General features: G+C 37.6%; 3 protein-coding genes and 1 long non-coding RNA gene across 9 annotated transcripts in view; 2 read left to right on the top strand and 2 right to left on the bottom strand.

The window, feature by feature from the left end:
* The window catches only part of LOC126621407 (uncharacterized), a 184,931-nt gene that overhangs the window by 95,829 nt on the left and 73,892 nt on the right, over positions 1–15,210 (bottom strand). The gene's annotated exons all lie outside the window — the stretch shown is intronic.
* The window catches only part of LOC126621364 (disease resistance protein RPV1-like), a 162,623-nt gene that overhangs the window by 74,555 nt on the left and 72,858 nt on the right, over positions 1–15,210 (top strand). The window lies entirely within an intron of this gene.
* Positions 961–2,011, top strand: LOC126621418 (uncharacterized). 2 transcript variants are annotated; one of them, XM_050289933.1, is made up of 2 exons: positions 961–1,422; positions 1,786–2,011. In XM_050289933.1, the coding sequence occupies exons 1-2, from the start codon at positions 1,054–1,056 to the stop codon at positions 1,873–1,875; spliced, it is 459 nt and encodes a 152-aa protein (XP_050145890.1). In that variant the 5' UTR covers positions 961–1,053; the 3' UTR covers positions 1,876–2,011. The 2 variants fall into 2 exon arrangements, with proteins under 2 accessions (XP_050145890.1, XP_050145891.1); XM_050289934.1 differs by having other exon boundaries at positions 1,697–2,011.
* Positions 5,438–6,312, bottom strand: LOC126621443 (uncharacterized). The gene is made up of 2 exons (XR_007622966.1): positions 5,679–6,312; positions 5,438–5,625 (listed from the first exon to the last, which is right to left on the bottom strand). It is a non-coding gene; the product is annotated as an uncharacterized LOC126621443 (long non-coding RNA).

Raw genomic sequence — 15,210 nt, 5'->3', positions numbered from 1 at the left:
CAAGAAAACAAATCTTAGAAGGCACGACACAACGATTAACCTCGAATAATGCGCGTACCTCAAAGGGCATTTTTGTAAAATCCTTTATTAAAACTTTAAAAATTCTTAAAATTAGGGACGGACTGTCACAGAGCCCACCTCCTCCCCTTAGTGTAGATAATATCATTTGTTAAAAAAAAAAACAATCATGTGACAACTTATTTAATCACATTATTATCCGCGTGTGAAAGATTTTTTTTTTTTATAACAGGCGTTACACGCCTCTTAAGATGTTTTGAACATGTTTAAAAATAGATAAATTGAATCATATTATTACTAACCTATTGTGAGATACTAATTATAAAAAAAAATTTAAAAAAGAAAACAGCGCCAAAAAATTAATTATTAAAAAAATACTGTTAAAATGACGAAAATAATCATGCCTTATTTGATGCATTGTTTTGGGATGCCTTTGAAGTTTTTTGTCTTGGAGGCATTTTTGTCCAAATATTTTTGTTGAAGGTTGGTGACATCAAATCACTATTCACCTTTTCCATTCTCTTTATATATAACTAGTATTTGCTTATACACTTTGTGTATGAACACTTTTTTTTTAGAAAATAAGGAGAGAGGGAGAGAGAGAACGTGGGGGGAAGTGTGAGGTTTTTGTTTTTGGTTTTTTTTTTTAATTTTAAATATTGAATGTATTTTAACATCACATGTATGTGAGGCTTTAATAAAAAAAACAGTAAAATTACATTATTACCCATCATTTTTTTATGTGATAGAAGACTAAGTAGTCTTTTCACCTTCTTTTGGTTGATAAAAAATATTTCATTAATTAATAAAGATATAAATATAAATATAATAATATATTATAATATAATAGATGAAAAGAAAAGGAAATTAGGGTATATTATTTTATATTAATATGAATATTACTTAATTATTTTGTCAGACATTCATCCATAGTTGGTCGTGATTGGACTGAACAGTTGGCTCAACTGGTGTAGCAGCTAATGGGAGGCCTGGACTGCATACGGGCTTCCCCAACGCCCACTTCCACCGCCATTTATGTCCCCTGGCCTCTCCACCTCCTCCGTCTTCATCACCGCCGCGAAAAACCCTCCTCCTATTCTCTCCCACATCAAACACCCAAACCAGAACAATCAACACCAAAAATGCCAGTGCTGGGTACAAGAAGAAGGGGAAGATGAAGATGGCAGAGATCTGACTCTCAGACCTCCTTTCTCCCTCCCTCAAAACCAACAAACCCAGCAACAAAAACAACAAAACGATGACGATGACAAAGCAGAAGAACAAGAAGAAGGGGAAGATGAAAACAGAGCACAAGGCCGTGGCCTAGGGAACTGGACGATAGAGCTGTCGTCGAGCTTGGTGGGTCTGCTCACCGGAATCGGCGTCGTCCTCTTCAACTACTCTGTATGTTTGATTTTTACCCATTACTCAATTGTCCATTTTTGCTTTTCTTGCTTGCTTGTTTGCAAAGTTTTGATCTTTTATCCGAAATTTTACACAAATTGTAAATGTAAATGTTCATGAATTTTCCCATTATTTGGGTAGTTGGATTTACATTGTCCATTTTTTCCCATTACTCCATTTTTGCTTTTCTTACTTGCTTTTCTTGCTTTCTGAATTTTCCCATTATTTGGGTAGTTGGATTTCCATTGCATATTCCAAATGGGTAATTTTTCAGGCATACCTTTAGTATATCTAGAGGATGAAGTTCAAGTTATTGTTTAAAGCTGCGGTTTTAACAATGAGACGTATTCAAATCATTTTCAGAGCTTCCGCTATATCTATTGCTGGGTGTCGTATGTGGCTTGGTTTGTTAACCTTGTCAAAGTGCACATCGTACATGTTGGTATTTGTTGACAATCTTCACAAGACCGTTGGCCTACCAAAAATTTTGTTCCCTATCGTGGGTGGCTTGGCTATCGGGCTGATGGCATTGGCATATCCTGAAATTCTTTATCTGGGTTTCGAGAATGTTGACATTTTTCTGGAATCTCGACCACTTGAGAAAGGCCTCTCAGCTAATCTGTTTCTTCAGTTAGTAGTGGTCAAGATAGCTGATCTGTTTCTGCAGCAACAGGAATGGCATACGGCAAAAACTTCAGTTCTGCAGTTGCTCAGTCCAATCCTACGGCCTGGAAATGTTTTTTTTCCTATATGCATTCTGATTAGACTTTAGGCTCTTATTATCAGATGTAAGTTGTTTCCTTTTGTGATCGCCTCATTTTCACTATTTAATTAGTCCCTGAAACTTGTTGTATTACTTGATGTGCATGGAAAGATCTATCAAATAAAACATTAGGGATCTCTTGGCCAAAACCACATAATCGGTCCTAATAATTGATGTAATAAGCAAACATCGACACATAATGTTATGCATTCTTAATTGGAGCTACAACCTTGTATAGTTTCCATTATTTTGTAACTGTATATGTTGGTTTGGCGTATGCACTTGCTACTCTACATTGAAGCGTGCAACTCCGGTGAATTTCTCGAATTTTATCGGAGCACTTCCACCGGGGTGCAAATGTGCCAGCACCCAATCAAAAAACCAAGTTGGGGGTCAGTCCATTCACTCCAGCCCACAAACTTACCTAGCACCCAGCCCAAGCCAAGCAACAGACCAACCCATTTTTTACAGACCCAGAGACCAGCCTATTTGGCTTGCACGTGCAGTTCACTCGCGAGTGGGCGCGAGTAGGGAACATGGGTGCAGCGGTGGGGCTCGCTGTCAGCTCACTTGTTCTTCACCCAGAAGTAGGCGACGTTGCCCTCTTAGTGTCGTTGGATTTCCAACGGCTAGTTTTTCTAGACCGTTGGATTTCCAACGGTAAAAAAATTTAAATTTTACTTTTAAACTAGACCGTTCGATCACAGATCTACGGTCCACGTTTTTTCCACCAAAAATAAAAATAAAAAGGCCCAAGGGTCTGAATTATGACCGTTGGCCACGTGGCAGATCCTTGGCTCTTGGATTTGAATATTTTTCAAATCCAACGGTCCAAATTAATTAACTACATTAAAATTAATTAAAAATTATAAAAAAATACATAATTTTTTTTTTAAAAATACAGAAAAATTTTAAAAAAGTTATTTTTTTTATATAAATACCTAACCCTCATCTTCCACCTTACACCACATTTCAATATTTTCTACACTTTCTACCAAAACTTTCGTATACTTTTTGTGTCAAAAAAAAAATACCAAAAAGCTCATCCTTAATTTTTTTTGTCCATATAAACCATACATCCCTACATCCATCTTCATCGTTTTGAAATCTTGAGTTCTTACAATATCTTCTTCAAGGAGAGTGTATAAGCAGTTGCAGAAGCCATTGGAACGGGATGGATGTTATAATGAATTGATCGCTCAACGATACACTTCATTGCAAGAGCCATACTGGCACTATACCCGTGAAAATGACTTGATTGAGCACCAATGGGGATTGCAACAAGGTCAAGATAATTAGTTGGAGCTTATGTAATTTTATTTGAGTGTGTTTTTTAAAGTTTATTTGATGAGTATGTAATTTTATTTTAGCGTGTTTTTTTTTAAGTTTATTTGAAATTTTATCCGAAATTAAAACTATTTTATTTTATTTATTCTTTTAAAAAAATATAAAATATTTTAAATGGACTGGGTGCCAGCGCATTTTGTAGGGGTGGAGACTGTTTGTGTCAACGCATTTTTAAACTGAGTGCCAGCGCATTTTTTTAGGGAACTTTAATGAAAAGGGCTTGGACTAAGTTTATTTTAACAAAAAACCATGCTATAAACTTTATTTAATGAAAAAGAATTAAATTTTAATGAAAAACCCTTAAATTTTAATAAAAATGACAAAAAAACTTAATTTTTAACGAAAAGGACACAATAAAAAAAAACCAAAAAAAAAAAAAAAAACCTGACGCGCGCGCAGTACATGTACAATGTTTATGAAACTGAACACTGTTTATAAAACTGCACTATTTATGAAACTGCACTATTTATGAAACTGAACAGTACTATACTATTTATTGGGTCAATTTCATAAATAGTGTCTAGTTTTTTGTCCACTTTCATAAAATGATGTCTAGTTTTTATCATGTTTCATAAATAATGCCTAGTTATTGGGTCCAGTTTCATAAATAATGTATAGTAATTGGTACAATTTCATTAATAGTGTCTCTTTCTTGGTCCGGTTTCGTAAATAGTGTCTAGTTATTGGTCCACTTTTATAAATAGTGCCTATTTTTTGGTCATAATTCATAAATATTGTCTAGTTCTTACTCCAGTTTCATAAATAGTGTATAGTCCAGTGTTCAAATTATGCCTAATTCTTGTTTTCGTTTCATAAATAGTGTCTACTTATTGATCCAGTTTCATAAATGATGTCTACTTATTGGTCTAATTTCATTAATAATGTCTACTTATTTGTGAAGTTTTATAAATAGTGTTTAATTCTCAGTAATTATATTTAAAAAGCTGTTTTCAATTACCAAATTAAAATTTCCTCACTTTTTTCATATACCTACAATAATCAATGTAGCTTTCCATCCAATTTCTTGAGCTTAAGTGTCATCTTCGAGAAATTTTTCCTTTTGCCCGTAACACAAATGATATACCACATGTTATTATATAAGTGTGGTGGAAAATTTTATTTTTTATGTTATTAATTTTTTAACACAAGATTCTCACAACTTGTATGGAATGTACCATCCCGTGTTCTGGGCACATTGAAAAGTTTCTCATTATCATGACTACTATTAGAAAACAACACCACAAAAATAAGATAGGAGACAAAAATAAAATAGGAGAATGTAATTCAATTCGAAGTTTAAAAAAAAAAAAATTCTATGCAAAAAAAAAAAATAATGTAGCTGAATGATGGGACAAAATGTAGGAGAAAAAGAGTGGACTGAGGGGTGGGGGGGGGGGGGTATGCGCCCAGCGCCGGTGGGTTTGTTATATGTTTTTTTTTTTTTTTTTAGTCTTTTGTCCTTATTATTAAAATAAAGTTAGTGGGTGGTTTTTTATTAAAATGTAAAGATTTGAAGCCATTTTCATTAGTTTCCTATTTTTTTAGGGATGGAGATGTTTTGGCCTATTACTGTTCACTGGAGTCTATTACTATTCACTTGAGTGGATAAATGCGCTGGGTGCTGGCGCAAAGTCTTTAGGGGTGTAATTGCTCTCTCAAGTACATGCCAATTTATGTGCTCTCAACTATTTTTTGGTATGCATAATTGCATCTTCTTATTTGCAAATGCTAAGAACAAGTGTTCACATGTACATAGATATTGAAGTTGAGCATGAATCTGGTGGTATGTGTGATGGAATGGATCTTCACGTGTTCTTTACACATCTAAGCTATTACTAGCAAAAAGACCCACGTGATGCTGCGGGTGTTTAAAATATTGTGAAAATATACTATAGAGAACAGAGGTTAGAGAAGTTAGATTTTATAGCTAAGTTCTTTGTTATCAAAAGATTGCTTGCTCAATGTTCGAAAGATAATTTCAATATGGACAAAGTCTAACGTCTGAAATCAATCAAATTAAAAAGGTCTCTCAAGCGTAGGCGCAGTACTGCTGTGTTTGTCTAGAACACCATAAAAACAAAGTTTATATTATTCTACTCAAGAATCAAGTAAAATTACAAAGTTTATATTCTTATAATCATATTACATCTATATATATACATGCATAGTACCAATATATATAAGCATGCCGAGATTAATAAAGATCCTCAGTTCATTACTCCGAGCATACGAAATCAGGTCTGTAACAAGCCTGAAACGGAAGGAGAACTTGTCATAAATTATTTCGTTGAAACTTGTGACAGCAATGCATAAAGAGTGCTTTAATCAACAAAGTATCTGCAGAAGCTCAGCATAAAACACGATGGGGATTGAAGTAGAGCAACTTTTTATAATATTAAAGGTTTAATCCAATGCCATACGTACCATACACCCACACTAATACAAAGAGAGTGCTTTATATATATCCTCTCAAAATTACCTCAATATACCGCTTAATTTAAAACAGAGTGAATTGCACTATATGCAATTGAAAAATAAAGAAAAATTAGCAAGTCAAACGAAGAAAAGATGGATTCAAGATGTCCATTATAACACATAATACGAATTACTGATGTGTATGAGCATATCAGTTTAAGACAGTCACTATCGCATACATTTAAATTGATTTTTCACACATGATCTTTATAAAACAAATATGTGTTCAAGTAGCAAAGGAGCAATCCGTAGTTTAATGTTTTATAAGAAAGGAATATGTATGAGCATAGCAGGTTTCGTATGCCATGCAGCAGCCAAGGTGTTTGTTACCAATTTTGCGGTTCCATTGGGAAGTATTTGTATATTGAAATATAAAAAGCTAAGTATACAGACTCTATACCTCTCCCAAAGTAATGCTTGGAATGCAACTCATGAAGAAAAGTGCCACTCTCTACCTATCGTCCTGCAATAATCAACAAATTGAAATTAAAAAACAAAGCCTGTCGTATCAGTGGTTCAATTAACTAATGGTTATGTGATAGTTGGAACAGTACATTTCTAATTGATGACCCCCAACTACTCCTCCACATTTGCCTCTGCATACTCCTCCTCCGCTGCTGCTGCTCTTTTCCTTCCATGAAAACAATTATTCCTCTCCTCCTCTGGTTCAAGCCTCGAGTGGCCTATTACCACCTAATTTGACAGAACCTGGCCGGAATTGAGCTCGCCGCCTCTGTAAATTAGTCGGAAAACGCAGCTGTTAGGATTTGAACTGAAAATCGTAAATTGAGGCAGATCTTCAGATGCAATAGGTGTAGAATGTGCCTGATCTTATGAGGAGTTGGTTAAGACCGACCTCGAGGCTGGCCGTCGCCGGCCCATTGAACCATCAGAGAGAACGCAGTGGCGAGTGAGTTCTAGATAAAGAAACTGGCTCGGAGGAAGAGAGGTGATGTCGCGCTCCGATCCCGATGTACGTCCAGGATCGACACGTGACGTCATCAAATAACCATATATCTAACATACCCCGTCTTCAGGATATGAATAAAGCCTAATTCAATACTCGAATTGCGTTACAATTTTTGTATACTTTATGGTTGCATTTAACATCCTCGTTAGACTGCCTACGTACCCACATTTGGGATCAAGCCATTCGTAGTTTGTCATTTCACTACAATCAAATATTCATCATATAGCTCGCTATGTCTCAACAATATATCACAATGCATATCATACAATATTACAAAGAACAAACGACAGAGCAATCATATTCACTAGTCATAATGGTAAATGAGTCTAATCATAATTACAATACCCATAGCCCCATAATCACCTCAAACAATAATGCCAACCATCGCATCATCAATATCACATACCACTCATCGAAATGTAGGGCTAGAGCAGCACAGTTCGGCTGAAGCCTACATCTCGGAAGAACGGGATTTCGAACTACACAACGGAGCCAAGACAACAAAGGGGATTCCGGACCATCACTCAACGGAATCGCGAAGTAGAAGGGATTCCGAACCATCACTCAATGGAATCCAAACCAGGATACAATTCCGGATCATCACTCAACGGAATCGCGGAGTAGAAGGGATTATGGACCATCACTCAACGGAATCCAAACCAGGACACGATTCCGGACCATCACTCAACGGAATCGTGAAGTATACTGTATAACACCAATCAATGAACCAAGACATGAATCAAGTTACTCAAGTTACAAAGACTCAACGAAACGAGAATAAAATAATGACACAAGGGGTGAAACATGTTTCGAAGCAACAAACCCCATGACAATGGGTTAACGGTCCACTATTAGCCCTCGCATTTCATTACATCAATCCAATCATACAATACAAACCATATTTCCAATGCACAAGTCAAATCATACATAATGAAAATAAATCAATGGTCAGAAATAAAAATAACACTTCAATAGAATTTACATTTAATAAACATAGGTCTATGGCATATATATATATAATTCACATGTCAATATAAATGTCATTTATAACCCAAATAATATTCACAAATGATATTAATATAAGAAATTAAGGTAGTAATTACATCACATATTTTCCAGTCACTCTCTAACCAATGTGACCCCACTAGACTTACTTAATATCCCGTGGTACTAGATTTAGTATTTAAAACGTTTCGAGACATATTGACCAAAAGTCAACTCTCGAGCAACGGTAAGGTCCACAACCCTGCGAAATTCGATCCGGAAGATCCATACATCGGATTTTCTATCCATAACCTCCCAAAGTCCACATTATGCTCATAGAACCATATACTAAATTCTCATCGCGATCCAACAATCGGATCTCCGCCAATTACTAGAATTAGGTGGCGGTTAACAATTAATTTTACAAACTTAGAAATCCAATTAGGGAAGAGCCGTACGTCGGATTCCCGATCCGTAAGTTTCTATGATCCACAAATATTATTTTCTAACACACATCACAGTTTGATGACAATCCAACGGTCGGATCGTTGATTCATATTTTGACCAAGTAAGGTATTGTAATGAAACTAAGTCCAAACTATCAAATTACGTCATACGGTTATCAATTATGAAATCAAGGCATCTATTTGAACTTAAAAGGATATCATCGGCCCACTTGCCAGGCCGCCGCCGTACGCGCCGCCGCGGGTGGCGGTCGGCCACCCCGACTTGCCGGAAAATTCAACTATTTTTAAAAATTACCAAAAATTACAGAAATGAAGATCTCAAATAGTAGAGCAAACTTTATACCTGTGGCCAAGTCCAATTTGGCCGGAAAGAGCTCCAATTCACTTAAATCCGCCGGAAACCCTAGAAATGGGTGTGCCTCAATCCTTCAATTCCATAGCTCCGCCGCCCCCAAACTTGTTTGGGCTTTCATCCAGACCTCAAGGGGAGTTGAATCATGGTGGTAGTCAATGGTTTTGTCTTCACAAATGGTGGAATCGCCGTTGTCCACCTCGCCACCCACCTATGCATATCTCACGAATACAAGGTCAAATTAGCTCGATTTTAGGTGGAAAGATGAAAAGGGAGTAACGAAGTGATGATTAGTGGTGGTAAATCATCTCAATTCGTCGAAAAATTGACGATTTTCACCTGAAATTATACCGGGTCGCGATGGGTCAAGGGGAAACCGGTTTTCCCCCTCATTTTCTCCTTCCCTCCTTTCCCTCCTTTCTCATTCTCTGATTCGTCACTTCCTTCCTCTCCCCTCTTCTGATTTGTCCCCCTCCTCCCTCATTTTCTCTCCCGCACCTCCTTTCCTTTTCTTCTTCTCCCTTTCTCAGCCACCCCCCGTGGCTTTTTCTTTAATTATTATTTTTTTAATTAATTAAGGGCAACTTTTTAATTGTAGCTTTTTCACCTTGATATCTTTTGAGTACACAATCTCAACACTCTACAATTAATATAAATTTCAAAAATAATATAATAACTCCTTAATACACATACGTAGTTTGCAATAGTGAAAATCAGGGACGGGATTTCACATTCTTCCCCCCTAAAAAAATTTCATCCTCGAAATTTCCCAATATTAAATCGCTAAAGACTGACGCAACAATTCAAGCAAATAGTGATGCACAAACACGTTCACACCTCAGCTATTGCCAGATTTAGCTAACTCAAGTTCACCCGCATTGTACCACAACTCACAATTACAATCATCGTCGTCCCAACACAACTTCAACACCAATCTTTGCACAATCACAAGGAATGCCACTATTAACAAGAATTCATCAGTATACTCATAATTCTGGCAACCATACCAACCAATTTTGTAATTACAAGCATTTCCCATTACTCCCTTTATGGTGAATAAGATCGTAACCTCAGTCTACGAGTTTATTCAACTCAAAACAAATAAATTAACGAATAAATCATCATGATTCTCACCCGTATACTCCGTTCCTAGCAACATTTATTGCAGAATAAATATTAGAAATTCTAGCCATACACATTGACAAAATATTTATCAAACATCAAGCCGCAGTCTTCATAACTTAAAATAATTATTAAATTATCAAATCACATTTACTATTGGTTAGACAGGTACTAACATAATAATTACAATCATTGGTAAACCATCTACTATCATGGGCTATACATAGTCGTAACTACGATTCTTTCTCAAAATTTCTAGCCACATTCCCTTGCAAAAATAATATCAACCTTAAGCCATAAGTCTTGTTGGCTAAATGAATATTAAAATTTCAACCCACCATTTAAAATTGACAAAGCAAGTTCCAAAATTCCAACCAAAATTATTGAAATTTCCAATCACATCACTAGGAAATGGAAAGAAGAATACCAAGTGATCACAAATGAATTGAATTATGAGTCATTGATCAAATTTGACTCAAATTATTTCCACATCATCTGTTATATGCTCACTTTTGCTCGAAACGAATTTTGACATTCCTTTAGTGTTGCTTTCAGAGCATACCTACGTCATATTTTTACTACACAAGGAACGAGATCATAGGTATCCATGTGAACGTTGTGAAAACAATCTTTGAATTAAGAATAACTATCATGGCAGCAGTTATTCTCTTTCTTACAAATGAAGGGTTAAACTTTAGTCAACATGCCACATTCAACCAATTTGTTCCCAATTTCTCACCAAAACAGATTATGCAACCAATTCATGTATCAATTTAAAGATAGTCTCAGTCATAGAACTAACTTATCTCACATTGACAAAGTCACACGCCAAATCTCAAGCCATGACTAACGTGACTAACAAAATATCATAATTTCACACCATAATGCGTTAATGGTAACTAACCAATCAAGTTTATAATTATCAACATTTCCCGTCAATTCTTTTCATCGGACGAAGAAACTCAGTTGGGAAAGCATTTATATTAAAAGAATTCAAATATTTCATTCCATAATTTCATTCATATTCACCCATCATTCTCATTATAATGGCAAACCATAATCACAGTTTATAATTTCATTCCCCATCAACAAATCACCATACCTTAAATATTAACATTTCCAACCACTTTTATCGTTGGCCATAACATTTTAAAATTTCTATCCACACTTATCATTGACAGAATAATGATTTCACCATCATTTTCTTTTATTTCAATCAGTGACTAGTAAGCTAGAAAAGATGGTAATATACCTGACCAATACACATCACACTTTTTTTTTTCTTTCACATCTATGGGCCTTTTCCGCCCAATCTCATATATCCACCCTTATATCCACGACCCTTTTTGCCCAATTCAATTTCTCAAGTGCCAGGTATAATACAAATTCTCCATTTACTTATCACCACCTCACAATCACCTTAACATTCAACATTTTCATAATATCTAGAAAATAACCAAGTAGGTAGTGACGTGATTCCCCAACGCGGATTAACCAAGCAGAGTCACTCCTACAGCTGTTAGGAAGTGATCACCTAATGCGGATTAACCAAGCATGATCACTCTTAAGCATACATGGTCATAAGGATCACCTAACACGGATTAACCAAGCGCGATCCATATATAGTATGGTCCCCCAATGCGGATTAACCAAGCATGACCACTAATGTCCCCCTATCGCAGATTAACCAAGCAAGGTCATGGTCTCCTATTAGCCCTCAATTTTATTTGTACCATACTTAGGGCCTCCGTTCGTATAAATACTCGAGGAACTCAAATGTAATTATGTAATAAAGAAATGGGCAAATATGTAATAAGTGAGGAGCCCTTATTCTATAAAAGGACTCCTCACTCTTCTCATTAGGGAAGGCCAATTTTTAGGTCATACCCTCACCCACTTAGAGCTCTCATCCTCACAGAGAAGCTCTCTCCCTCTCCCTCTTCAACATCTCAGAGAAATACAATAATCAGTGTGGATGTAACCCAAACATTGGGGTGAACCACGGTACATCTTGTGTTATTTACATTTCTTGTAGATTCACGGTCGGATTTACGTTGTTCCAAGACCTCCGGTTTTGTGCATAAACATTTGGCGCCGTCTGTGGGAATCGACACGAAAAGTTATGTCGGTTCTCTCTCAATTTTTCACCTCCGCCGTGGATTTGTAAAACCAAAAGACGCCCAACTCTCTATCTCTCTCTGTGGAAATCCAAAAAACAACAAGCTTTGAATGCATGTGCACCTTGGGCGAGTCAATGACCGAGTCAGGAAGACCCTGTTGAGTCAAAGATCGAGGGTGGCGGTAGGAAAGAAATGGGTGGGCAGAGAAAATATCTATCCCCGCGAGCTGGTAACCTCAACCTTACCCAGGCCTTCTTCAAGCCCATCTGCACTGCCCCAATCCTTCCCAATTCCTGCATCTAAACAGACCCAAATGTTTCCTCTTCCCAAACTGCCCTTGTTCCCTCTGTTTCTCTTGCAAGTCCAAGTTCTGCACTCATTTTTGCAATCATATCCTGGGATTTTGTTGCCGAGTCAAATGGCAGCTCCAAATATGGCGATGATCGCCGCTTCTTTGGAGAGGTCTCTCCAAAAATTGCTCCCTAAACAACCACAACCACAACCACAGCCACCACAACTACGGCGGTAACGTCACAGTCGACAGCGAATGACAAGGCTCGAACGTCACTGAAGGGATATTGGCAGCCACGGGGATGCAGGGCAGGTCATTGTCTTTAACCTCATCAACCTCAAACGCCACTGTAGAGCTCAACTCCCATGTCTCCCTTCCATACCATTGGGAACAATGCCTCGATTTAAAGAAGGAGTAGACGTTGTCGCTCTCTGCGTCAGCTGCGATGCCGACATCCACTCGGCTAACCCACTCGGCTAATCCACTGAGGTAGGGTATTCGAAGAAGAGGGCTTGAAGCCCATGAAAGATCATATAGATCTTGATTCACAGACGGGAAGCATAACGATCCCGATGATGTAGGGAAAGACACTTACCACCACACCTTCTTTGAGATGCTTGGTAATTGGTCTTTCGGGGATTATTTCAAGAAAGAAGGAGACAAGATTGAAACGGGCGACATACTATGTGAAATTGAAACTGACAAAGCTACCGTTGAATTTGAAAGTCTTGAAGAAGGGTTTCTACCCAAGATACTGGTACCTGAAGGTTCAAAAGATGTGCCAGTGGGACAGCCTATTGCAATAATGGTTGAGGACGCTGATGATATCCAAAACCTCTCTGCTAATGTGGTCAGTGGCTCTGAGGTCAAAAAGGATATACTAGCACCTCAGAATGTCAAGAATGAAGAGGGGGTACAAGATACAAGTTCCGTGGGCATAAACACATTAGAACTTCCTCCTCACATTGTCGTTGAAATGCCAGCTTTATCACCGACAATGAGCCAGGGAAACATTTTTAAGTAGAGAAAGAAACAAGGAGATAAGATAGAAGTGGGTGATATAATATGTGAGACAGAGACAGACAAGCAACCATTGAATATGAATTTCTTGAAGAGGGGTGCATGCAAGCACATGTGGGTTAATGACCTCTAAAGAAAGTGGTCGCAGAGCTCATGAGTGATGACCTCCAAAGATGCTCTTTACAAATGGACAGTAGCGCAGAGACAGAGACAGAAAGATGTGCGGTGAAAAAAAAAGAAAGTAAAAGCAAAAGCAGAAAGCAAAAGAGGATAAAAAGAAGCAGACATAATTGCGGTGGTGATGGCATGCAGAAAAGAGAATTATAAGCGTGACCCATTGAGCAGAGGGTCGGATTTATTTTTGAATGATGTAATTTATTTTTCGTATCTTTCAGATATATCTGTATAACCCCATCAGAGGGTGAATAAAAAATAAAAAATAAAAAACGGCAAGCCCAAAATAATGGGCTGCAATGTCGTGTGGAGGGCGAAGACCCATATGCCTAAAAGAGCCAGACCCTTTATTATCACCAACCAGGTGATCAAAAGTATGTTCAGTACCACAAAAAATTATTCGACAGTCTGCCGCTATTACCACCAACCAGGTGATCAAAAATATATCACTCATGTCAATCATACATAAACATTCATGACCATCATTTATGTTAACATTTATGAGCATCACTCATGTCAACATTCATGAGCATCACTCATGTCAACATCCATGAGCATCACTTATGTCAACATCCATGAGCATCACTCATGTCAATCTAGCTTCAAAAGCTTCATTTACAGAGCTCTAGCTTCGAAAGCTTCATTTACAGAGTTCTAAGCTTCGAAAGCTTCATTTATAGAACTTCAGCTTCGAAAGCTTCATTTACAAAGCTCTAGCTTCAAAAGCTTCATTTACAGAGCTCTAGCTTCAAAGCTTCAACTTGCAAAGCTTCACCTACAAAGCTTTGGTGCATGGTCCACAAAGACCGCCTCCGAACAACCGCCACTTCGACCCATACATGGATTCAATTTGAAGTCTCCAGCCAACAGACTCAATTGATCGAAGACTTAGGGGACTACATTATGTACCATATATTGGGCCTCATGAAAAATACTTGGGGGACTTAGCCCATTATTTATGTATTGAGGAGCGAACCCTTATTCTATAAAAGGGACTCCCTCACTTTCATTAGAAAGCGCCCATTATTCATGTACTGAGGAGCGAGCCCTTACTTTATAAAAGGGACTCCCTCACCATCATTAGAGAGCATCGCCGCCTACTGAGCAACCGCCTCGCCGTGAGCATCAACTCTAAACCATCATTTTTGTAATGAGGAGCGAGCCCTTATTCTATAAAAGGGACTCCCTCACCTTCAACGCTACAAGCCGAGCCAACCAAGGCAACACAAGCAGAGCAGCCTCGTAACATGTGCTACTTCTAGTTGAGCATCATTTCAGATTGAGCACCGCATTGTATCAAGTATCGGTCCTAGACGACATCTAGTTACCTCGGCCCACACATGGACTGAATTTCAAATCTCCAGCTAAAAGACTCTCTTGACTGAAGACTTAGGGGACTTCTGTTTGTACCATACTTAGGGCCTCCATATTTAGATCTCGTATAAATACTCGGAAAACTCAAATGTAATTATGTAATAAAGGAATGGGCAAATATGTAATAAGTGAAGAACTATTATTCTATAAAAGGACTCCTCACTCTCCTCATTAGGGGAGGCCAATTCTTAGGCCATACCCTCACTCTCTTAGAGCTCTCATCCTCACAGAGAAGCTCTCTCTCTCCCTCTTCAACATCTCGGAGAAATACAATAATCAGTGTGGACATAACACGATACATCTTGTGTTATTTACATTTCTTGCATAT

The sequence above is a fragment of the Malus sylvestris genome, chromosome 5 (genome assembly GCF_916048215.2).
Source record: "Malus sylvestris chromosome 5, drMalSylv7.2, whole genome shotgun sequence".
Lineage (NCBI taxonomy): Eukaryota > Viridiplantae > Streptophyta > Magnoliopsida > Rosales > Rosaceae > Malus > Malus sylvestris.
The sequence above is the reverse complement of the archived record's forward strand: the minus strand, read 5'-3'. Positions and strand labels throughout refer to the sequence as shown.

Coding starts and splice junctions, on each gene's coding strand:
- LOC126621418 (XM_050289933.1), top strand. CDS start 1,054: ATGTCCCCTGGCCTCTCCACCTCCTCCGTCTTCATCACCGCCGCGAAA. Junction 1,423..1,785: donor TCGTCCTCTTCAACTACTCT/GTATGTTTGATT, acceptor AATCATTTTCAG/AGCTTCCGCTATATCTATTG.